This window comes from Heloderma suspectum, chromosome 7 (genome assembly GCF_057233095.1).
Source record: "Heloderma suspectum isolate Gila_16-S chromosome 7, 16-S_ref, whole genome shotgun sequence".
NCBI lineage: Eukaryota > Metazoa > Chordata > Lepidosauria > Squamata > Helodermatidae > Heloderma > Heloderma suspectum.
The window spans coordinates 40,855,346-40,880,974 of NC_139464.1; the positions used below are offsets into that span (position 1 = coordinate 40,855,346).

At 46.5% G+C, this 25,629-nt stretch overlaps 1 protein-coding gene across 1 annotated transcript in view; it reads right to left on the reverse strand.

The window, feature by feature from the left end:
• CACNG2 (calcium voltage-gated channel auxiliary subunit gamma 2) overlaps positions 1 to 24,930 on the reverse strand; it is a 149,890-nt gene extending 124,960 nt beyond the window's left edge. Inside the window, exon 1 of the mRNA XM_084811738.1 lies at positions 24,720 to 24,930. Coding sequence (XP_084667864.1) covers positions 24,720 to 24,930 — 211 coding nt within the window. The remainder of the gene's footprint in view (positions 1 to 24,719) is intronic.
• Between the last annotated feature and the right edge of the window lie 699 nt (positions 24,931 to 25,629).

Genomic DNA, 25,629 nt, shown 5'->3' on the forward strand with positions numbered 1-25,629 from the left:
TCTGACTGAAACCCGGAGCGGATTCGCGGCCCCACTGACATCGGAGCCACCAGCCTCCACTGCAGGTGTGGTTGGTGTACAAGCCACCTCATCCCCAACAATCAGTAGTGACATGAATGGGACTGATGGGAGTTGGAGTCCAACAACATCTGGATGGCCACAGGTTTTCTAACCCTCTTATCCATGATCCTCTTTCCCTTGGCTGAGGGAGGCGGGTGCCACCTTTCTTTTATTTTATTCCACTGATGAGTATTTATAAACTACTTAGATCTACAGACTTCGAAGTGGTGTACCCAAATCATAAAACATAAACATATAAAACCAATACATACAGTATATTGTATCTATAGATGTATGAGATGGTAGGCTAAATTGCACAGGAAAGGCTTGCATGAACAGATGTGTCCTCAACATCTGCCTAAAGATAAAAAGCATTGGTTTAATCTGAGGGGGGAGATTATTCCACCTAGTGGGTGCCACTGTGCTAAAGGCCCTGCTCTAAAAAACAGTGGAGTGGACCTCAGAAGCATGTGGCACCACCAGAAGGGCCTCACCAGATGACCTCAAGGCCCAAACGGGTCTATAGCAGGGATGGGGAACATTTTCAGGTCTAGGGCCAAATTCAACTTCAGAGAAGCTCTTGAAGGCCACATTCAAGTGGTGAGTGGGACGAAAGGCAAAAGGGGTGGAAACAGAAACACCAAAAATTCCAGCTTTAAGCTCTTCCTGTCAGTCACTAAGCCTTAGGAGAGGTATTTCAACCTTTTAGAACTGTGCAAAAGCCAGAAAACCACCAAACAATTAGCAGTCTGGGGAAAGAAGTCGAGTGAAGGGGGTGGGGCCATCTGGGGAACCCCAGCCTGCTGGATTGGAGTCTCAGGAGGAGCAGATTTGGTCCCTGGGTCTGAGGTTCCCCACCCCTGATCAAGAGGGAAGAAGGCGGCTTCTCAGGTAACAAGGTTCCAAGTTGTTTAGGGCTTTATATCTTAGCAATAAAACCTTGAGTCTGGCCCAGACTTCCAAAACTTGAAATGGCCACCTGTTGATGGGTTTTGCCTTCCAAATTCTCCAGAGAGCTTTCTAACCCTTTCCTAGCCATTCACCTCCATTGATGAACTAGCAGCACCCCCATTCCTTGCCCAGCCCCAGACTGTGATCCAGCATTGCTTGGAGGCAAACCCACACACAGGTAGCAACCTCACAGTAATATGTTTCTCTATAATTTCTTCTCTCAAGTCTGTATATGTATTCCCTACACAATCTTCACTTCTGCTGCCTCTGCCCTCCCCCACCCATTTCTTTCACCTTACTTGCTCTGGTTTTATTTTGATACCTTTACGGCTCCTGCTTTCTCACGGACTATCATTTGTTTTGCTTACTCTCATCTCTTGCCATTCTCTTTCAGTTTGATCATTCATAGTCTAAACTATGAATGCATGCTGACCTTAACTTACTGTGATTCGCTTCTTTGTGGAAAGGGAAAAATGCCTCTGTCACCAGAAGATGCTTGGGGAACAGGGAACTGGACAGATGTCCCTAATACCGATGAACAGTGGAAAGGAAACTCATGCCCTCTGTCATTTGAAAGCCAAGCCACTTGCTCCATGCATCAGCTTCTCAGAGAAGAGAGAGATCATGCCAGCTTTAAAAGATTGGTACCTATCCCTCCATATGTGCCCTGAATGTCCGCATCTCCACATGCAAATTTGTAATGAAGACTCATTCTGGCCTGACTTCAGTTCTGGTGGCTTCAGAGGGAAGCCCACTTTTTGCCTTGGAAAGCACCAGAAATGGTCAAAAGGGCCCTGATTCTGCTCAGGTTTTGGGCTTAATCCAGTGGCAGCTGGTGTCTATCCAGGCTGGTGGGGCAGAGGGCATGGATTGTCAGAGGAGGGCAGTAGAAGATCATGCATGGCAATTGGCAGTTGTATGTCATGCATTGGAGCAAAGATATTTGTTTATGGTGGGATTTCTCTGCCACAAGTGGGTGGGGAAGAGGCAGAGGGTTGCTGCTCCATTTGTCCCCAGTATAGAGCCACCCCAGCTTAATCTGAATCCAATGCACATCTGTAATAGGAACCATTTGCCATGCCAAATGGTGAGCTCAGCATATGTTGCCATGTATCTATGGTCTAGCTTTTTGCACAAGCCATTTGCCTCTACCCCAGGCATTGAATTAATTTGTGGCATCTTGAGTGGCAATCTCTAGCTTCTGAGGCCTCCTCCTCACTTTCCACAGCCTCCATTTTGTCTGTTTGGGAGCTGCTGATGCAGCCCTATGCCTGGGTGAGCCTCACTTGAGCAACAGCTGTAAGTCCATTCAACTGAAAGGAGAGGTAGAATGTGCAGCTTTGGGCAGGGACCGTTCAGGCTGGCATTCAATAAGAGCCATTCAATAAGTGCACTCTGCATGTCTGTCCAGCTCTCAGCAGAAGCAGCCATGGTTTGTTAGTGAGCAGCTGGGGGAAAACACACACATTCACAACCAAAAAATAAAACAAAGAGCTTGCAGACCTGACATTTTCTGCTTGCATGCCTGGAGAGAATAAAGCCCTGCTGAGCCCAGTGTATAATTTGTGTGAACTCTAGGCTGGAGGAGTTTGGATCAGTGCTCAAATGATAGGGAGCACTTAATGAAAGCCACTAGCCCAGCCTTCCCCAACCTGGGGTTGGACTACATGTTGGACTACAACTCCTATCATTCCCAGCAAGGTAAAAGTTAAGGCAAAAGTAAGGCAGGTGCATAGAGGGCAAGGGACAATGAGTAAATTAAGGCTTAGAAAGAAGAAAGGGAGCATGAGACAAAGGCAGATGGGAGTTTGGGGGGCTGAGAGGCAGAGCCAAAGAGCACATCTGCCATTTTTGCACATTCAGAGAAACAAATTGCCAATCTCATAATAAGGGATTATGGCTTAGGAGAGATCTGTGAGCAGCTGGCATGGAATTGCTTCACCAAAGATCATGCAGCTGTAAAGCAATAGGAGTTTATCAATGAAAGAAGTAGGGGGCCTTAGAATATTGCTGGAGCGCCATTGGCTGGCAAGTGCTTAAAGTTCATTCACACAGGTTATGTATTTACAGGAAAATGTATTTCTTTAGGCAGCTATTTGGAGTGTGTCTGTGTACACCCATACCCAGATAGACAGAGAGATAGAGAGACATATGCCAGCTAGTAATGGTGATTTCAGAAGGATGATGCCTGTTGAGGTTATTGTCATCAAAGTACAGGTAGTACAGGCCTTCCTGTCTATCATATGGGTCACAAATTCACCCCTTTGTCCAGTGTCAGCACCAGGTTTTGGAGGACCCTTGGGCAAGACATTCTCAATGGGACCCCTCTTCAGTGAGTCTTCTCACTGCCATGGTCACCAGCTGTTCCTCCTCCTCTGTCTCATCATTTGCTACCACTCGTTTGCTTGACAGGCAGAGAGCCAGTGAGAAAGCAGGCAATGGCATCTACTGCCAGAATGAGAGGCAGGTGAACAAGCAAGATCCAATGGTGAAGAGGAGGAGCATGTCCAGGGGACCCTGCTGGGGTATGGGCCCTCAGCAGGTGCCTAGCCATGCCTACCCTTGATGCTGGCCCAGCCTTTGTCCCTTTGCATTCTGGAAACAGCAAGAGGAACTGATATTTCAGTCACCTTGGACTGAGATACCATGGAAGGATTTTCAAAAGACCTCAAAAGCCCTATAATCAACAGAGTATATAGAAGTAGCCAGAAGTAGCTCATAGAGGAAGGATAATATCTGGTCACTTCTCCTGGATGTGACCAGTGGTTATTGGTTCATGTTTTAAACCCCACATACCTCTGGGTAGCTTAAATTCTGACCAATAGGACATTCCCTCTTGCTATCTTCAACCCATGTCCTGGGGCAACACTTAAGAAAGAAAAATGTAAAGAAGCCCTTATATCACAGCTAAATCTGACCTGGATTTTTGTAATGAAGGACACAGAAAAAAGATCAGAGGAGATTGGAAATGGCAATTCCTAAAATACTGCTACATTTTTCTAAATCCTGTGAAATACTAAATACTTCTAAATAATGAGGATGTACAAGGAAGGATTTAGCTCAGTGACACACCTTGCAAGGAGAAGGCCCCTGGTGAACTCCCGGCTTTTTTAGTTTTAGGATTTCTGGTAGCAGGGTTGAGAAAGATTCCTATCCTTAGAGCTCCTGCCAGTCAGGGCAGACAGTCCATAGAACACTGGTTTGACTCAGTATAAGACAGCTTCTTATATAAGTGCCCAGTTCTGTTCTTGCTAAAACTGCTTCAATACCAAATATAAAATCATCTCTATTTTCCTCCCTCACTGGAGTGACTCATGAGTTACACCAGTGTGTGTGAGAGAGAAAAAACTAGGCAGCCTCGCATGTATTTTAAAACAGCAAAACAAACTGATAGGAACCAATGACATTGGTTTCATGTCTGAAGTTGATTTGACAAATGCACTCATAAATGCAAAAGAAGCAAGAATGTTGGACTTGGAGCCTGGGTTTGCCCATCTCAGGTCAGCTACAAATACAATGGAAGTCTGTAGTGTCAGTCCCTCCATCTGAGAAATGGGCATAATTATCTACCCCTACAGGAGTAGAGTGAGGTTGTAAAGCACTCTGGTAATGCAAGTGCCATATAAGCCCATCATCTATTTACCTCCAGCTGGGACCGTGTAGCATCAGAAAGGATCAAAGTGCTGGTATGTACATGTGTGTTGATAGCAGCCACAGATTAATTTGTGCTCATGTTCAGCACCAGAATCTGTTTTTAGCACCATGGTTGAGACCTGTGACATGCAGGGCTGGACCAAGACATTGTGCTGCCTGAGGCACAGCAGCAGTGGTGCCCCTCTCCCCCCGCAAATCAAAGTGCATAGTACCCAAAGCCAGCCAAGTTATTTTGCTACATGAGGCAGAAAATCCCACAAGCATCTCTCTGCCTCCCTAGCGGTAAAAATACAATAATAAACAAATTTTAAAAACCAGTAATTTGCCACCCTTTCATGATACCTAACATCTGCTACCTGAAGTGGTTGCCTCACTCTGCCTAATGGTAGAGCCAGCCCTCATGACATGTGAGCTAGTACCAAAGGAAGATGCCTCTGAAGATATGCAGAATGCTTTACTCTGCTCCACTGAGTAACCAGTCCATATTTCCATGAACTCAGGATAACGGATTTGGGCTCTCAGGGACAAAAAGCATGTTTTCCTAAGAGACCTGGGCCCCAGCACCTATCTTCTTAGAAATCAAGCACTGGTTAATAGCCAGGTCTCACTGTGTTTTCCACATCTTAGAACCACCTCCACCACCTTAGGGTAGCCATGTGTCCTATTTTACAGAGGAACATAGGAAGCTGCCATATACTGAGTCAAACCATTGGTCCAACTAGCTCAGTATTGTGACACTGACCAGTAGCAGCTCTCCAGGGTTTCAGGCAGGAGCTTTCATGCCTACCTGGAGGTGCCAGGGATATAACCTGGGATGTTCTGCAAGCAAGGCATGTGCTCTACCACTGAGCTATGGTGTCTCCTTCTCTCCTACAGAATACGATCTTCTATTTGAAGGGCTGCAAAGGGATTGTCCTCTACTTGAAGTAGTGCTGTGCTGAATACTGTCCCCTATTTTCAGGTACTTATTCTCTCCCTGCAAAAGATGCATAGGGTTTTGGGGGGCTCTTTTGCAGGGAGGGAGAGAATTTTGGATAATTTTCTCCTTGGGCAGGAGGACAGGGTTTCCACATACATTTTTTAAGTGCAGGCAATTCTTGAGGGGTCTCCTTTCTATGTTTTATGCTTTTAAAAACAACAACAACAACACTGCACTTGCAGGAGCCCAAGACTCTTTTTTAGCTGGGAATTCTTCCTGAATGCCTATTGGAGAGGGCAAGGTCACATGGTCAGACAGAACTGCCAGGCTAGGGAAGAGTCCTGGGCTCCTGCAAGTGCAGGGAGTGTTTTTTTCAAAATTTAAAAAAAAAATAGAAAGAGGACCCCTCAAGAACTGCCTGCACTAAAAAAGGTGTGTGAAAACCCTGTCCCCCTCCCCAAGGAGAAAATTCTCTGAAATTCTTACCTCTCCAGGCCTCTTTCATCAGAGTTTACATTTTGCTCCCCCCACCCCCAATACCAAAAATGGAGGAATCAAGCACAGCACTAATTTGAAGGCATCTTCTATTTCAAGGGTTATCCTGACCAATTCCGGTTTAAAGATAAAGAACCATAAGAATGATTGCCCATCCACAGTTAGCATCTGAACAGCAGACTGACTGGGCAAGCACACAGGTCACCTGGTCACAGTCTTTCACACTATGGTGAGATGTATTGTGTTTCTATTTAAATTATAGGAATAATGTCTAAATTTGCATCTATACATATAAATGAGCATATGCACAATTTATGCACATTGATCTCCTCTTAGTCCTCTCTTTCAGTGATTCAGAAATGGCCACCCTTCTCCACATGCACACATTGCATAGAAAAACATTATTTCCCCCTCCTCATATGTGCTTCTATTTACTCTCCTTCCCCAGTTCATCGTACAGTGGAAAAGTCCTGGCTTGGCTGTCACCTCTGTCAAACTAGGACAGCTGCTGACACTGTCAGAATCACAAGGCCTTGTTCAAAGTCTCTCATGCTACAACATTTCCCAGGTGAAAACAGGGTCAGTCTTGTGTACTTATGACATCCAGATTGTCACTCCAAGGATCACTGCCTGAGCCCCTCCCCAAACATCAGTAGGCATAGCTGAAGTCTCTTCTTCAGATTATGTGGAATTCATTTCCTCTGAAACAGCCTGTCCTTCATTGATTTAACAGGATAGAAGTGTCCTTTCTGGTGGCTAAAGATACACTAGAAAACAACAACAACATAATCATCATCAGCTGTTAGCACACCGAGCAGGCTACAATGAAGTGTACCAGCTGGAGCAGGGGAAATTGCTGGCTCTGCACTGCAGGTTGCATTAGTGTTTGTGCTCATGCAGCTACATGCATGTGCAACAGAGACAAAATGCATCCAGTTCTCACACCCCTCCTGCCCTCACTCACAGATTTAACTTCTAGAGACCAAGGAGAGGTGACTGAAGCCCCAGGACTGGCAACCCTACTAAAGATGGGCAACTCACACTAAATGTTAAAAGATACCCCAGCCAGGGCCGGCCCTACCATAAGGCAGGCTGAGGCGTCAGCCTCAGGCAGACAATTTTTGGTGTCATAAAAAGGCAGCAAATTGTTAGTTATTAATTTTTTATTGTCTTTTTACTGCCAAGGAGGGGGAGAGGTGATTATGGGATTTTGTCCCTCAGGTGCCCAAATCACTTGGTTGGTCTTGGGTACTATGTATGCACCTTGACTTTGGAGGGAGGAAATGCCATTTGCAGCTCTGCCTCAAGCAGAAAACTGTCTTGGGCGTGAAAGCTTCCCAAAGGGAAAATAGGGACAAAATAGGGGTGGTGACTGACAAGCGAAAAGTAACATAAAATGGAGGCTGCCCTTAGTGAATGAGGAGAGTGGGAGCTTACAAAACGTAAAGGTGCAAGCAAACAAGGTTCGCCATTCATTCTCAAGATGTCTGGAAATACTCCTCACAAATCCCTAAAGTGTTAGTGCTAAGGTTCATGGCCATTTTTCTTGTGATGAAAAAATACAATTCATTCTAAAGTAAACAAATTATTTAGAACAAATGTTGATCTTTCTACTTCCTTCCTCACAGCTACAGATTGTTCACAGTATAACACAACACCCTAGCAAGGTCAGGCTTTCAGGCCCACATGGCTTTGGAGCTCTGGACCTTTTTGGAGGACTTTGGACTGATTATTGAGCTGAGCATAATTACCATTACCAGATGGATATAAATACCAACTTTGGTACTGATACCTCCTTCTTGTTTCTCAGTATTTATTAAATTTATTAATGAGCCATCTGGCTGGTCACCCAGCCACTTTGGGCGATGTACAGAGTGTATAATAGAACAGTTTAAAACAATAAAATTCTACAGTAAAAACATCATACTAAAAATACCCTAACCCACCCCAAATGCCTGCCTGAACAACCATGTTTTTAATGCGCGATGGAAGCTTATTAAAGAGGGGGTATGGCCGAGTTCCCTAGGGAAGGAGTTCCACAGCATGGGGGCCACCACAGAGAAGGCCCTCTCCCTCATCCCCACCAGTCTAGCTGTCCTGGCTGATGGGACAGAAAGAAGACCATTCGAGGCTGATCTTGTTAAATGGCCTGTCTGGTGTTGCTGATGTAGCCCTGTTTTGGCTTCAATCGTGTTGGCATTTATTCCCTGAATTTGCTTTTAGAGGGAGTGATTACCAAGGAGGAGTCTGAGAATCATTATTACTGGGGCTTTGGTAAAACCAGAAACAAATTCTTCAAATGGCAACACACCAATTGGGTGAATCCATCCAGGAGAGAAGGGGAAGACATAGAAAAGTGTCCAAGTCAAACATAAATGCCATGCAAGTGGAAGCATCCTCTTACATGACGTATTGAACAATCAGGAGCTTTTCCTTGTTTATGACTTCCAAAGTTGTAACTGCCACATGTAAACCAGGCACAGGTATACATTACAGAAGGGAGTCTGTACTAACAATGGGTTCAAATGTCTCGGTAGCTAGCATGAGGAAGTGGCTCATGCTTTGGGCCATGGTGTTAAAATTATCCAGATATGCATTGTAGACACAGATGTAGTTGCCATTCTTGTTGGCAGATTCCATGACCTGACAGACATCTGGGTAGCCTTTGGATTGGATAGGAGTTTCCTATTTTACTACTTTAATAGCAATTATCTGCCAGTGAAGAACCAAGGTCAAGAGCCTACCCAGCGTTATATACATGTAACTTCTTCTTTCATGGGTAAAGGCAAAGAATCAGCCAGCAGACTTGGCAGTCATATGAAGTTACTGCAGAGACATTTGTAACAGGGCTGACCCTACCATTAGGAAGAGTGAGGCAGCTGTCTCAGGTGGCATATGCAGGGGTGAGGTGTGAGTGGAGGCAAGGTGTTGAAGGACAGAACTATATAGACTACACAGCCTGCCCTGCACCCCCTAAGCTAGCCTGTTTCCCTCAGGATGACATTGTGCCATCATCAGTGTCAACACAAGATTCAACTGCCACCTTCTGTACATGGAATGGAGGGCACCATCTTGTCCTTTGCCTCAGGAAGCAAAATGTCTTGGGCCGGTCCTGTTGTACAGCAAGACTCCTATCGCTAGAAAGACTGACTGTTCTCATGTATGACAAAACAAGTATCTCACCTCTGAGAACAAGGTCAGAATGATTTTTCCCCCCACCAGAGGAGTCAAGGTGTGGACAAATTGTCCCCTCCCCGACTTAGGAAGCTCCCCAACATGCTGTCTATGAATCTGGAATTTGAATTACCGGGCACCATGTCACTTCAGCTGGCTTCTCCTCTGGAATACTTTGGCTGGGCCAAAAACAGACATGTCCCAAGTATCAATCTGGATAACAATACCAGAGGCCTTTAAAGCTTGTTGTAAACTGATTGAGTGTTTCTGCAAAGGAAACTATTTCAGCTGTAAGGGTAGGAAAGCTAACTAAAAGTTTATGATGGTGATGGGTAAAGGACTGCCATTCCATAGGCTAAAACATCCTCAATTGCTTCAGAAATACCTTAGTACTTCTTTGTACAGTTATCCTTCTTGTGTATTACTGCCAAATGTGATTACTATGAGAAATTCAGAAGGGGTCTTGGGGTGGCCATGTGTCCTACTTTACAAAGAACAGTCTTCTATTTGAAGAGCTGTCAGAGGACAGTAATCTAAAGCATCCTCTACTTGAAGTGCTGGCCAGTCCAAGTCCAGTGTAAAGATAAAGAACCATCAGAAGGGAGAGACAACAGGGGCCTTGAAGTTGCCCATCATCCACAGTCAGCACCTGGACAGCAGATTGAGCATGCACCTAGGTGACCTGTTTATGGTGGCATGTATTGTATTTCTGTTTAAATTATAGTAATTGTTTCTAAATTTTCATCTATACACATACATTAACATAGCAAATGTAATGTAAATCACTGTTATCTTTTTTGGCAATGCATACATGGCAACTCTAGACTACATTTAAATCTAAGGACTTAAAATACCCTACCCCCACCCCACAATAAAATTTCATGACTTTATCCAATATGGAATGGTGATGTGCAGTGGTTAAGCTAATACTTGGCTTGTGCCTGAGAGAATGCTTCCTTCAAGCTGACATATTTGCTACCTACCACAAAAAAAGGTAAGAAGGTAGCAAAATAGAAGTGGTGTCCTATAGGCAAAGCAAGTGAGAAAGAGAAAAGGAGAACCAGGTCCAATTTCTCCTTAGAGTTGATGGAAGAGGGAGTCATGAGTGGAGAAAGGCATGTGGAGGTGGCACAGTAACACAGAAGATAGTTTCTCCTTACCCTTATGAACAACAGCAGCTGTCCTATTCCTCAGCTGGAAGAAAGAAAGAGGGCTCAAGCTGAGGAGATAGGGATCAAAGAGGCAGTTTTAAAAGAGGTGGGAGAAAAACAGAAGTAAAGTACCATCATACAAAAGAAGTCGCATCATCGAAGAGAAGGAGAAGACAAAAAAACAAAAAAACAAAACAGCGGTGGTGAGAAGTAGTGAGATGGAGAGGACTACAGAGCTGATAATGAAACAAGGGGACAATGGAAAAGTGGCAGAAAGCATGAATGCAGTAGTGTAAAAAACAAAAAAGAAAGGAATATATAAGCAACAGGGAGATGGAAATGCAAGCAAGAATGGGGAATAGATCACTGAGGAGAAAGAGAGGGAGAGGTGAGTGGAGAGAATGAAGACAGGCCAATCAAAGGAGACCTGAAGAGAATTTTGGGGCTTGGTCCTTTATGTTTGCTAAGGCCCTGACTCAGAGGTCCCCTACCTTTTGGGGTCAGTGGGCACATTTGGAATTTTGCGAGTGTTGTGGGTGCTCTCGCAAAACGCCATGGGGGTGGTCTTGCACATTCACAAAATGGCTGCCATGGTGGGCATGACCAGTCACAAAACACTCATTTCCCAGAAGGCTAACTAAAATAAAAGGAACTTGCCTGAGAACCTAGATATAAGGCAGAAGTGGGGTCTGAGCTCCAAAATATAAAACCACTCTTTGGAACTTAAATAAAGATGGCGCTGAAGAGCAGCACTTCGTTTTTCATCAAGCCAGCCTCTGAGGGTTTTTTAAAAAAGTTTTAATTGAAAACAATCTTAAGAAAGAACATAAAAATTAGGATGGTCAGGGAGCTTCCTTCAAGGATTATGAATCCTGTCAAGAATGATGTATGCATAGGTTAGCTGGATAATGATGATGGTTATCAAATTTTCAATATATGTATTTAAGAAAAAAACTGGCATGGGACTCTTATATGACTGTCCCTCCCTCTTTCCTTCCCTCACTTTCAGTATGGCTGACATTTTTTTTTTTAAAGTAGCTGTAGTTTAAAGATCTGTTTTAATTTTTGTGAACCGCCCAGAGAGCTTCGGCTATTGGGCAGTATAGAAATGAAATGAAATAAATAAATAAATAAATAAAATCTGTCTGGTTAACCTCATTGGATGTGTGTGTGTGTGTGTGTGTGTGTGTGTGTTTTAATGTTTCTTGACCTACCCTAATTATTTTTATATCTTTGTAGAAAAAGTATGAAGGGGAACAAATGGCAGCTGAATGATTTGGTAAAGCATTTTTCCCCTCTGGAAGGAGAAGATTTATTGAGCCAAACAGCATTCTTTCCCAAACAAATGCAGACTCTCAGAAGGCAGCGAATAGCACCAGAATGGTGCAGGCCTGGCCAGGCTCTCCCTGAAATAAGATACACCACCCACTTCATTTGGTAATTTATTGGCACACAACACAATGGACAGGGACAAATGCCTTGGTGCTCTGAGGTTCAGAAAGCATGGCTTTCCTGGTCCATTTTTCCTTGGTCCAAATGTAAAATCACACACAAATGCATGCTTCCAGAGAAGAGTCTACTTAAGGCTACAGGAATCGGGAATGTGTATGAGATTGCTTGGGAAGGGGGAGAAGAAAAAATTAATCTTCAAAACAGATATTTCGAGGCATCCCCGGAGATGTCAGAGTGTTTTCGGTATCTCCATGCAATCGTTTTATGTGCTGCTGCTACTCTGTAGCTTCTCGTCTCTCTCACTATGTTTCCCTCCCACTCTTTTGAAAGCAGCCAATTGTGGTGCATTTCAGGACAACATTAACCTATCCATCAACCCATGCACAGTGGGAGCATTGATGTTTGCTCTTCATTCTTGTACTGTATTTAGCTCTTTTTCATCTTTGAGGACTGCGTACCTCACAATAGCCATTTCATCTGAGCCTAATCAGTTGCCACGATTCTCCAAAACACTCTTCAGGATTTAAGGGTTTGTTTTTAAATCAAACCAGGGAACAATTTTTAGAGGACTACCAAGCAGTGGTGTAGTGGTAAATGTTGAAGTGCAGGTGCTCATCATAACAATCCCCTAAGCCATGCCCCCAAAGGAGAGGCCAAAAATGCAAGCAGCTGTGATGATCTATAGCAGGGGTGCAGAACTTCAAATCTGGCCCTCCGAGGGTCCCCAGAGGGCCATGCCCCTTCCGCTGGCACCATCCCCTTTATTTATTTATTTATTTATTTATTTATTTATTTATTTTCATTTGTGCCCCACCTTTGTACCAAAAATGGCACTCAAGGCAGCTTACAATTACTAGTAAAAATTGATAAAAACAAGAATAAAACAAATACATTGAACACAATCAAAAACAATTAAAAACTCAACAGTAACAGAGTAAAAACAGCCTCCAACCTAACAGGCCTGCTCACACATTAAAGGCCTGCTTGAATAAAGTGGTCTTTTCCTGCTGGCAGAAGGACAACAGAGAAGGACTGAACCTAGCCTCTCTGGACAGGGAGTTTCACAGCCAGGGAATGGCCACTGAGAAGGCCCTCTCTCGTGTTGTCACATAATGTGCCTCTGAAGGTGGCGGTCTTGAAAGGAGGGCCTCTCCAGAAGATCTTAAGGACTGGGCAGGCTCATATGGGAGAAGGCAGATTTTTTTAGGTAGCCGGGTCCCAAGCCATGTAGGGCTTTATAGGTCATAACCAGCACTTTGAATTCTGCCCAGAAAATCAGACCGGTAGCCAGTGAAGCCTTTCCCCTAACCACTGATCATTTGGTGATATCCTGGCTTTTCTGCAGTTTTTTTCCCCCTGATTCTAAAAGGTTGACATGACTTTCCTAAGGCTTAGTTACTGGCAGTAAGAGCTTGAAGCTCAAACATGCTGGCATGTTTGGTCCCCCCACTTTAGCCTTCAGCCCTATCCACCACTGAATGCAGTCTCAGAGAGCTCCTCTGAAATGGAATTTGACCCTCAGATGGAAACAGGCTCTGCACCCCTGTTCTGTAGCAACAAACCTGTTCTAGCCATCTTAGGCTGAATCTACACATAGCAGTTATACTGTTATCATACTGCAGTGACAGTTATTGGTGCCCATTGGTGTCATGTGCAACAATAGTTATCACTGCAGTATGATAACGGTACAACGGCTAGGTGTAGATTCAGCCTTAATCTCCACCAGGACCTGGATGATGATGATGATGATTAATGCTCATGAGTCTTAATTGCCCATTTAAGATGAAGCAACCACAAAGAACCTTGCATCGCAACAGGAATAGCTTACAACAATATATTCTTGCTGAGAAAATTCCCCCCTCCCCACCCGCCCCACCAGCTACTGTGAGGATTGCAGCTAAGCTCAGAGGGAACAGGGAAGCCTGAGGGGTGTGTGGGGCAGATGATGTCATCATCCGCGCTAATCAAAAGGTCCTGGTGCTTCAACCTGAGAGCCCTGCCGCTGCTACACCACTGCCACCAAGTCCACCAAACATGTGCCTCTATGTCAGTCTTCCAAAATAAGTTCATCTTTCCCCCTTCGTTCGGACATTTCTAGACATGTTTCAAGAACAACGGAAACTACCCCACGCCAAACCTGCCTGTATCAAATATAAGGAATTGGCTTATGCTCACTCAGACCAAAGGGCTTGTTGTGTCCAGGGCCATCTACCGTGATGGGCAGCAGCTCTCTGGGTTCTCCCACAGAAGGCTTTCCCAGGCCTGCTATTTGAGAGCTTTGTTTAAACCAGAGATGCCAAGGATGGGCTTTAGATATGCACAGCATGCACTCGCCTATCGAGCTATGGCCCTTACCCAGCCCCTGCTGCACATGGACAAGCAGCCAGTCATGTATGCAGTGCGCTGGGCAAAATCACTTGCTGCTCTGTGGGAGGCACCGTGCTGTATCTGGGCCTCTTGCAAAGAGACAGCCGCCCTGCCTTAATCCACAGCAATTAACTGTGTTGTGCTCAGAGGAAATCTAAGGCTGGAACAGCATGGAGCCTGAGAAAACAGGCTGGGTGTGCGTGAGCAAAATGGTGTGAGTCTTCGCACTAGTAGCGGGAATTTGGACTGGCAAAATTGAGGAAGGGAAGCATTGCAGACTGCCAGTCTGGAACAGCAGCTATTCCTGCCAGTTGAGATCGGGGGTCTATTGACAAATCTCTGCTGAGGACTGATTCCTATGAAAGGGATTCGAATGCAGAGTGCGAGCCGAGGCTGAGGTGCATCTGCGGAATTACGCAGGGGCCTTGAGGTGGGAAACTCAGACGAGGGAGCCAGGAGATGAAGCTTGGCACAATGATAGCCAGCAGGAAAATATGGGGAACTGAGGTGGAATAGCAGGGGTTCGAGGCAGGTCAGGGAAATGTCAGAAAAGTGAGAAAGGAGTCCTGCCTCATGCCTGGTTGCCTTCCCCTTGCCCCCTTCTTGTGTCAATGCTTGGCTTTTGTGATCGTTGAAATTGCACTCAAACCCATGCACCCACTGCACTGCTCGGCTATAACAAGCTGCAAAGAGGAAGCAATAAGCTCGATTATTTCCTCTAGGAAGGGTCTCTTGGCTGGGATTCTTTTACGACACCAGCCTCCATTCAATTACTTGCCTTCACACCAGGGCAAATCCACAGGGATGTCTAACCTCTTGTGCATCACTCATGCGTACTCTTGGCGCACTGTTCTCTCCACTCTCCTCCCCACATAAGAACCTCCAAGACCAATCCCTCTCCGGTAGTAATGATATGACAAAACCAATAACTGTGCCATGAGAGAGAAAATCAAATTTGTTTCCATTTGCTTCACAAGGCCTCAGTGAGCCAATCACTTTCAGTTTCTGGATCTCTGTGAAAGGATGGCTAAATTAGTCCCTAGTTATGGAGATTTAACCAGAGCTCAGAAATAACATTCATCAAAATTAATAGGTAGAGGCTGAGAGGGAAATGGCCATCAAAGAAAAAGTAGTGCGGGAACAGACAACATGGCTGATGCGAGTTTGCAAATTTCAGCTGCTTGACATACAAATGAGCAATTAAAAACTTAAAAGATCTCTTTCCAGCTGCCCAACTCAGAAAACTAGTCACTACTGAAGCAAAAAGACTAACACTGTGATCTACTCTGGCATAACCTTCATTCAGTTCTGTGGGACTTACTCCCAGGTAAGTGTGTATAGGACCACAGCCTAAATGGCCTAAAGGCAGGGGGGAAAGTGATGGTTCTAATACAGGTAGATAAAGGAGACTGAATGGGGAACCTAAAGTAGTGAGATGAAGATTAATACTCTAGAGGTGGATTTGGAACTGTGAGTTAAGATGAAGAGGAAAATAATATTTCTGAATGTCAGTACAGAAACGAAGCTCAGGATTGAAATTCTTGCTCGGCCCTGCTAAGAGGAAGAAAGCTCTTCACGACAGGTCTGAACTTCAATGTTACACCGCCTCACCCAGCCTGGTGCCTTCTCAATGCTTTGGAAGATAACTCCCATCATTCCCAGCTGCCTGGGGATGATGGGAGTGGTAGTATAATACATTTGGAGGGCACCAGTTTGAGGGAGGCTGAAGAAGAAGTGCCTATGAAGAAGAACACTAAAACCTGATATTGTACTCAGCATTTTTAGATAATTTATCACATCTGGGGGTGTTTAACTGCCTCCTGCCCCCCTTCCAAAAAGTTTTCTTTTTTCAGTTTGCTTCTCTCAGAATTCTTCAGCTATTTTTACCTGAAGTGGAACCTATAGATTCATTTCAAATGTCACTTTAGGCAAAATGTTCATGTCAGCTCTAAGAACTCTAACTTCAGGCAAATTTTGATGGCAATTCTTAACTTCAGGTGTTGGTTTCTTTCATGGTTTTATTTACACAGAACTGATATCTGTGTATGATATCATTTTGCATGAAGCTGTTGTTTCCCTTGGATGAATATGGAATGTGAACCCATTTCAACCCAAGGACTGGGATTAGGTGATAGTTAACTGATGGATAAAACAGAAGAGAATCCAGGACTGAGGCAGTCACAAGGGTTGGCTGCCTTTACTATGAGAAGATGCTCTGGTCCAGGGGTGGGCAGAAGGTAGATCTCCAGGTGTTTGGGACTTCAACTCTCATTAGCTCCTGCCAGCATGGCCAATGATCAGGAATGCTGGAAGTTGACGTCCCAAGCATCTGGAAATCTACCTTTTGCCCATCCCTGCTTTAGACCAGCCACCCCCAACCTGGTGCCCTCCATATATTTTGAACTACAACTCCCAGGATTCCTGACCATTGGCCATGATGGCTGGGGCTGATGGGAACTGAAGCCCACAACAGCTAGAGGGCACCAAGTTGGGGAAGGCTACTCCAGACATAAATCTCTACACCTTCCTCTCCAGCCACTCCAAACCCTGTTTATTTTTAATAAAATTATATATAGCATTCATATCTTACACATTAACTGTTCAGAACATTTCATATACATGAGTTCAGTAATCAGTAATCATAATTACCTCAGTAATTTTTTAGGATATTTTTTCCATCTATTTTCATCAGAGCCCTGATTAAACCAGTCTCTTGAGGATCAAAGTAACTCTCCTTGAAAGAATTCATAGCAGAAGCTCAGCATATTATCAGCCATTTCCTCAATGATCTTCTAAACTAGGGATGGCTGACTCCTGAATTTGTGTGTGTGTGTGATTCTATTCTGCAGATAGTGTGAAGGGGTTTGTTGTTTTGTCACACAAATTTGACCTCCCCCAGAATGGTGAGACTCTGTAATAAAGTTACCAATTTTTAACAGCAACATCTAGCAGCAAGGGCTTCAGACTTTGCCCTTGTGACAGGCCAGTCTCTGGGTACATTGGCAAGGTAGTATTTGGGGCCCAGTGGACATGGGACCTGCCCCTGCTGCCCCCTCTTTCCCCCCCATTTCCCAGCCATGCTCCCCTCTTCTCTCCTCCATACTACCCAGCCACTGCCACTACATCCTCTCACTCCAACCTCCTCTTCTTTTCCAGCTGCCATCTTCTTCCGCTTCTTTACTCTCCCTGCTGCTTGCCTTCCACTCTATGCTGGCTTCAAGGGGTCCTTCCTTAAAGTGAGGCATTCTGGGTGAGGTGGCCCTGGTGAGGCATTTGGGCCTGGCCGGGCTCCCTGGAGAATATGCCACCAATCAATCTCTCACCCTGGGATACGCCTCAGAGCATGGATTGGGCAGGCATACAGGCTCTCTGGGTGACATTGATGGGTGGATGTCCAGCATGGGGGAGGGGCCAGAGCACTGCCACAACCTTTGGGAGTCCATTTTGGCATCTCCAGAATTTGGTGCCCAAGGTGGCTGCCCTGTTCCCCCCCCCCCTGTCCTTAAGAAATGGCCCTGCCTGGCTAATACATGTTTTTTGAACCCACAGGTGAAAAAACAATTTGGGAGGTGGTGATTTGGAGAGGAGAAGTGATGGGCAGAGAAAGGATTATGTCAGGGATGCAGAACCACCAGCCCATGGGCTGCATCTGGCCCACGGAGACTCCTTGGGTTCCCCTGTGGAGGAATCATTTAGTGCTACCCACATCTGCAGCTTCTTCACTCCAAATCACTGAAAATGCATCCTGAAAATGCATTTTTCTCTAGGAAAAAACCATTGGGTTTTACACACACACACACACACACACACACACACACTTTATGGATCCATCTTTATGGAGCACATGTACTCAAGCAGAGCATAAGAACATAAGAAGAGCCATGCTAAATCAGACCAAGGGTCCATCCAGTCCAGCATTCTGTTCACACAGTGGCCAACCAGCTGCCCACAGAAACCCACAACCAGTACATTAGTGCAACACCCTCCTGCCCATGTTCCCCAGCAACTGGTGTACATAGGCACATTGTCTCTGATGCTGGAGGTACCATATAGACATGAGGACTAGTAGCCATTGATAGCCTTCTCCTTCAGGAATTTGTCTACCCCCCTTTTAAAGCCATCCAAATAGGTGGCCATCACTACATCTTGTGGTAGCAAATTCCAGAGTTTAACTATGTGCTGTGTGAAGAAGTCCTTCCTTTGATCTGCCCTGTCTCTCCCACCAATCAGCTTCATGGATGACCCTAAGTTCTAGTATTATGAGTGAGGGAGAAAAATGTCTCCCTATCCACTTTCTCCACACCATGCATAATTTGTACACCCCTATCATGTTTCCCTTTACTCGCCTTTTTTCTAAGCTAAACAATCCCAGCTGTGGTAACTTTCCCTCATACATACTCTGGATGTATAGAAATATAATAAACTAAACTAAAATGCTCACATGTATATTACATACAAAACCACAGATGTAACATTACAGTGTGGAATATCTATTCCTAACAACTTGCACAACTATTTTTCCCCCTTGACAAACAAACCTACGGGCAAATGTTTTACTGTATCTTGATGAAAATTTGATAGGACCTTTGAGGGCTAGGAAAAAATGGCTTTAGGCACTAGATCTGACCTGCAGGCCACCAGCTGGCCATCCCAGCTCTTCCACAAACTTTATTCAGAAAATCTACCAAAGTCTGACCCAACTGAATGTTAGCAACATAGGAAATTGCCTTATACTGAGTCAGACCAACTGTAGTGTGATATCCAGGCAACACATAATGAGTGGGGATGGCCATACTGCTATCCCCCCCCCCTTTTAACAGAAGAGTAATAGGTGAGTTGTGGGCTATAATGCTGGAGGCTTCAGAAGGTGGTTCGGGCAAAGTTATGGAGAATGCTGGTGGCTTCCTGGTGTTTGGAAATTTATAAAAACAAAAACTAGGCTAACTGGTCCCACATTATAGTGGGTATAACAGGATCCCTGGACACACACACACACACATACACACACACTCTTATGCAGCTCAGTCCTATCTGCATTTACTTGTGTTTACTTGCAGTAAGTAACTTGGTGTTCAGCGAGGCTTATTCCCATAGGACCGCAGCTGTAAAAGGTCACCTAGAGCATGGGAATGGTGGGAGCAGAATTGCATCATCCCTTACTCAGTGGAGGCTGGTGGCTCCAATGTCAGTGGGGTGGTGAATCCATGCCAGGTTTCAGTTGCAGCTTAGACAGCTCCTTTAGAGTTCTGACTGAACCCCCCAGCAGATATGCTGCCCCACTGACATTGGGGCCACCATCCTCCAATGCCCTTACTAACAATATCAGTCTATCCCCCTCTTTGTTCCATCTGGAAAGGCGCTGGTGGTGCTGGAGGTCACCCCACCCTGTTCTTTGGAACTCATGCAATTTGCTGTCCTTGGATGTCCAAACACACCGACACAAATCATGCTGGAAGTTCAATAGCCTCAGGCTAGAGAGACCCTTGCCATGGACAACAGCTGAGGATGTCCAGTATCCACTAGGGGCCTGTCTCATTTGTGCAATCATATGCCTCACATTAGCAATGGCCGTGCTTTTGGCAGGGCGGCACAATCACATTTCCCCTGCAGGACCAAAATATCGTTGATGGAGCGCACGGAAAATGTGATATTCCTGCAATAGAAGCATTCTCTTGAGGCAAGACGTTTGTGTCTTGCTCATCAAATGAGTAACAACAGTACAATGGAGGGGGGAGGGTGTTACATGAAAAAAGATAATGTGGAAAGATCCTTCACAGCTTTACATTGTGCCATGTAGATTTGACCCTTATTTAGTAAAAGCCCAGAGTGCCTCCCACCTGGAAGATGTATCACACCCCACATCACAATCCAAGATATGGGGAGGGGGGAGTAGGGGGGCACTGAATTAAATACATAAGCCCTTCTGACTCCCCACCCTGCACTTTAGCAAAGTCAAAGCCCACATAGCCTTAAAAAAAAAAAAAAAGTAGCAAAGGTGGCCATCACAAAAAGTAGGAGGTAGGGGCCCTGTTCCCCTCTGTCCTCCCCCCCCCCGGTTAACTGAGCACTGATATAGGGACAAGCCTACTCTGGGTGACATTTTTGTACATTCTAATGGAAAAATCAGATCCTGCCCTAAAACCACAGATTTGCGGTGGGGGGGGGGGGAACGGACGCGACGACGACAACAACAAGAGTGGCCATCCAAACCAGCCCTCCTTCCCCAAGACCTCAAACCCTATAAGCATAAGTGACCTTGGCAGATGACGAAAGCCCGGTCTTCCTTTGGGAAATAAAATAAAATATTGTTCTGTTCTTTGTTCCCCACTCCACCTCAACCTTCCTTTCCACATGCAGTATTAAAGTTAAGCCTTAAAGGCGTTGGTGTTGGTGGTGTTGATGGGAGAATCCTTTCTTCCCCAGTGGGCAACTTTCAAACTGATGCCTTCCCTCTTCAGAAAGACCAAAGGAATCTCTCAGGGGTGCAACCGAAAGATGAGAGAGAGAGAGAGAGAGAGAGAGAGAGAGAGATGTGTGTATGGGGGGTGGGGGTGCGGGTGGGTTGCTTTTCATTTGGAGCCATTCATAACCTGCGCTCTTATGGTAATTTTTCTGGCGAGGTGATGGGAGAGGAAAGGAAGACGACACATCTCTTCCCGCTTCTCACCACGATCTGAAAATCAAAAAGACCCCTGCTGCCCTGCATCGGGCCAAGAGCCGGAGGTCAACCGGGCCCAGGCGGAGTGGGCGATTTGCTGTCCTGATTTGGCAATCCGGTATCCAAAAGCGCCCTAACAAATCAAGCCCTGAGAGAGCGAACTAGCCCCGGGGTAGCAGCAGCAGCAACAGCATCCGACCCTGCCCGCCCCCAGACAAAGTTGGAGGCGGCGCTGCGTCCGGGACTGTGCGAGCAACAGGCGGAGTGCTGTGCATCCATCCTTCCCTGAAGAGCCTCGTGGCTTCCTCCGAGGGCCGGGATGGGCAGCGAGGGAGTGTTAGATGCTGGACTTCATTGTCTTATGGGCCCCCCTTTAGATGCCCATGCATGGTACTTCAGCTGTGAAACACACGACTAGCATTTGTCTTTCCCCCGCCTCCCTCCGCACTCTCCGATCACTACGCCATGTTCTAAAACCGCCCCTACATTCCTACGTTAGAACTACTACAACAGCCAAACTCTTCTCCATCCCTGATTTAGAGAAACGCACACGCTCCGAGCATGTGCATTTTTTCATCTGAAACTCACATCAGTCATCGCACCGTCACTACAGGAACAAAATGGGGTTGGCTTCTGCGCTCGCCGCTCTCTGGGCGGTCATTTGAGCCCCACTTCCCCTGGGGGACCAGTGGAGACTGGTGGCTCCAATGTCGGTGGGGCTGTAAATCCATTTTGGGTTTCAGTCAGAACCAGCCAGAACTCTAAAGTTCTGAACCTATAGGGTTCAGCACCTTGGATAACTCCTCTAGAGTTCTGGCTGGTTCTGACTGAAACCCAGAGTGGAATCACAGACCCACCGAAACTGGAGCCACTCGCCTCCAATGCCCTGGACTTTGGCCCTAGCTGCACCACTGGGGTGGGGTGGGGGTGTAGAGGTGTTAGCAGGTAAACTTCAGCTCCACGCTTAACGGACCAGACAACCAGGGGAGCAGTCTGATTGTGTTCTCTCTCCCTCCCTCCCTCCCTCCCTCCCTCTCTCTGTCTGTGTGCGCAGGGGCATGTAGAACATCCCCCCCCCCCATGTTATGGTGGGAGAGAACTGGGTAAGCGAAGTGACAACATCCCGCAGGGTCAAGGCGGTTGCCTCTACATCTCAAACCCCTTTTGCAGAGCTACAATTACACACACAGACACACCAAATGAATACACACACGCGCACACACACAGGCACTGCATAGTCCAGAGTTGAATGGACCGACGACGTCTTGGGATGGGGACCATTAGGAGCTTTCAATGGAAAAGGCCTTGCCCGTTTAATCTTCGGGTGATCACAGCCCAGGCGAGCCGGGGAGGGGAGGAGGAGGAAGGCGGAGGCGTGGGGGAGGGAGAGGGGAGGAAGAGAGGGGAGACTCGTGCAAAATGGTAGAGAGGAGGAGGAAGAGCTCCGCTTCTCCTCCTCGACCGACCCCGCCCCCCGCGCTCCTCTTTTACCGCCCCGCTCCGCGCCAAATGCCTTGTAGCCAGAGATATGTGTCTGCGGATCTAGAAGCGCAACCGGAATACGCAACAATCCCCCTCGTCTTCCATTAAGGACCGCTTCTCGCTCGCTCCATACCGCTTCAGGCCATCTCCCTTGTCCCGCCCCACCAGCTACCTCCATCTGCCTAATCAGAGGAGCGAGACACGCAGATCAAAGACCAAGGTGCTTCTCTCGCTGTCTCCCCCTCCCTCCCTCGGCTGCCAGGTGCCCTCTTTCCTTTAGCTGTTGAGAAAGACAAGGGGCGCGCGCGCGCGCGGGGGGGGGGGTCTTTCATCAATGTTTCATTCAACGGATGTTCCCTTTTCTTCCCATGTTAATGAATAGCTGCTGACAGGCTCTTTAGGACAGAGGGCTGGAGACGGAGAGAGATCGCCATGCCTAGATCCCTCTCTCTGGAGGGACGCGCGCGCGTGCTTGAAATACCTCCGGCTAATTCCCCGATATTGATCCTCTCCCCGCCCCCAGCCCTGGCTCGGAGAGCGCGGACAGTCTCCAGCATGGAGGTCCTCTGCAGAATATGTGAAAAGGCAGCGGCTTGGAGAGAGAAAGGGCAGCGAATGCAGTATGCGTCAAACAGACCATCGCTCAATGAAGTCACTTAGCTATTCAAAACATGTTCAGCCATCACTCAACCGCTTGCACCAAGAACAGGGGTGGCGGTGGGCGCCGGGGTGATGTAGTGGGCTGGGGGGGGGGGTGGAGGAGAGATGTCGCTTTCCTTCCCGACCACAACCATTTTCAAAGAGCAGCTGGCTCTCTTTTTCTCGCCTAGTCCCCCTCCCCCTTTTAGGGGTGGATGGGCTGGGGGGGGGGGAAGAGAGAGAGAGAGAGAGAGAGAGAGACCTTTAGGACATACGCACAGTGTAGAGTCTCTTCCCCATCTCCTCCCTCCTGTACAGACGACAATCCCCCCCCCCCTTCCGCCAACTCTCGAATCCGATTTTGTGGGATCCGCTTCTTCCCCCCAATCACATCCCGGGGCACCATCACCGGCGGCAGCAGCAGCGATCTGCACCAGCTCGCTCTTCAGGCGGGGACGCAACCCAAGCCCTGTACACGCGTGTGCGCCCCCCCACCCCCACTCCCCAAATTAGATTCTGGTCTTAAAACAGACGGGCTACGGCGCGGGATGCGTGTCCACAAAACACCCCCCTCCCCACACACACTTGCATCAGTCTCTCCCTCCCGCGTCTTTCCACGCACGATCTGAAGAGCCGCTTCCCTCCCTTCCCCCAGCTCTGCACATCTTATACTAACAGCGGTGCTGAATAGCACATTTCAAAGCAAAACAATGTCAGTCCCTCCGCCCCTATCCTCTTTACAGCGTCTGATTTCAGAAGCTGGCTGCAGTAGTGACTTCTCTGCTTGCTCGCCATCAGACCTGTCAATCCGGATTGGGGGGTTAGGTGGGGGGACGGACTTTGCTCTTGTTCACTTTCCCATTAAAGTCGGTGGATGGGAGGGGGGGAGAGGAAAGGTGTCCCCCCCTTTCCCGTTTCCACCACTTGTTCATTTGGAGATTTGATCACAGAGAACCCCCCCCACACACACACGCTCTTGAAACGAGCACACACGAACGAGAGCAAACAGGCCACCCCAACCGATCATGTTAGCGGCGGCTACTTTTGGATGGAGAGAAAGACCGTGACGAAAGCCCCCGCTTGACAAGAAAACTGAACTCTGCCGGACGGAGACAGACAACGGGAAAACCGGAGCGAACTTACCAAATTGGGTAGCCTCTTAGACATGAACAAGAGCTTGTGGTTTGACGTTAAGAACATTGTGGAGGCATATGGGAAGTTGCTTTCAGTCCCCCCCCCCGCCACCCGCCACCCCCGTTCACTCTCCCAGACTGATCGTCATCAACGCAATTCGCAAAAGGAAACCAATTATTTCCTCCTGTCATTAGAAGCCAACCGCGCACTCCAATAATAAAACATTTTGCTCGCGCGTTCCAAAAGGAGCTTTAAAAGAATCCGGAAAGAGGCAGATCGAACGCGCACAGTTGCCCCACAAGAGGGTTTCTTAGGTGCTTGGACAATACCGAGTTTATTCCAATTAGCAGGGTTTTCAGGGGATAAGGAGAAGAAGGACACGGGGGCGGGGGCGTTCATTGAAGCAGAATGGAGATGTGTACCTTCCATATTGACAACTTTCCTGCTTGTTCTCAGAAACTAACCCCAAGCGCCCTGATTCCATGGCGGTTGGGGTTGAAGTGAGAAAATGGTGGAATGGGGAGGGTGGGGTGGGGGAGATGGGAGGGGGAAGGGGGGAAGGGTGAGATCCGGAATCAAATACCTTCCAGGCAGCAGGTTCTCCATAATCCAGAATGGGTCATGACTTCTTCATTCTTTTTGCTGGTTTCGTTCTCACCGGTACCTTTCATCTTGCAAACCCCTCTGGAGTAAAGCCAGTAATCGGTCCCAACAGCTATGGTCATGAGGCTGAAGGCAGCGAAAGCACCAACGGTGGTTAAAAGCATCTGAACACCTCTGTCAAAGAGCCCCATAATTCTTCATTATACAAATACCCAACCGCCTTCTGTTCTGATTCTTGGGCTGTGTGTGTGTGTGTGTGAATAATACAATAAAATAAAAATATTTTCCTCTAATAACAATAATAATATAATGGGTATCTATTTGAGATCAATAGAGAGAAATCTATATATCTATATATAGATATATAGATAGAGATATATAAAAAGGGAGGTAAGAAAGCCCACGGAATTAGTGTAAATGAAAAAAAATCACACGGGAAGAGGCTTGCCTTTTAAAACAGAAATGTTCCAGCTGTTAATACTTTTTTATATATATACATATCATATATATGTATATGTATATATATATATATATAAAAATAAAATAAAGAAAAATTGATAACCCTCCCCCCAAAATGAGATGCCTTAATCCCTTTTCCTAAAATTCTGGTCTCCAGTTTCCATATGTAATAGCTAATTTGGAGATGGCTTCCACAGTGAACAGGGGAACAGCAGCAGCAGTAGCGGCAACAGAAACAGCATCCTCAACACACTCTCTCATTATCTGGACCTAGACAGTTAGAGACTGTAAGAGCAGAGATGCAACCTTCACTCTTCTTGCTTAGCTCTGCAGCCTGCGCCATGAAAAATTCTTTCCTTCCCGGTTATCTTCCTTGGATTTTTTTTTTTTTTGGTGGGGGTGGGGGTGGATGCTTTGTTTGTTTGTTTTGT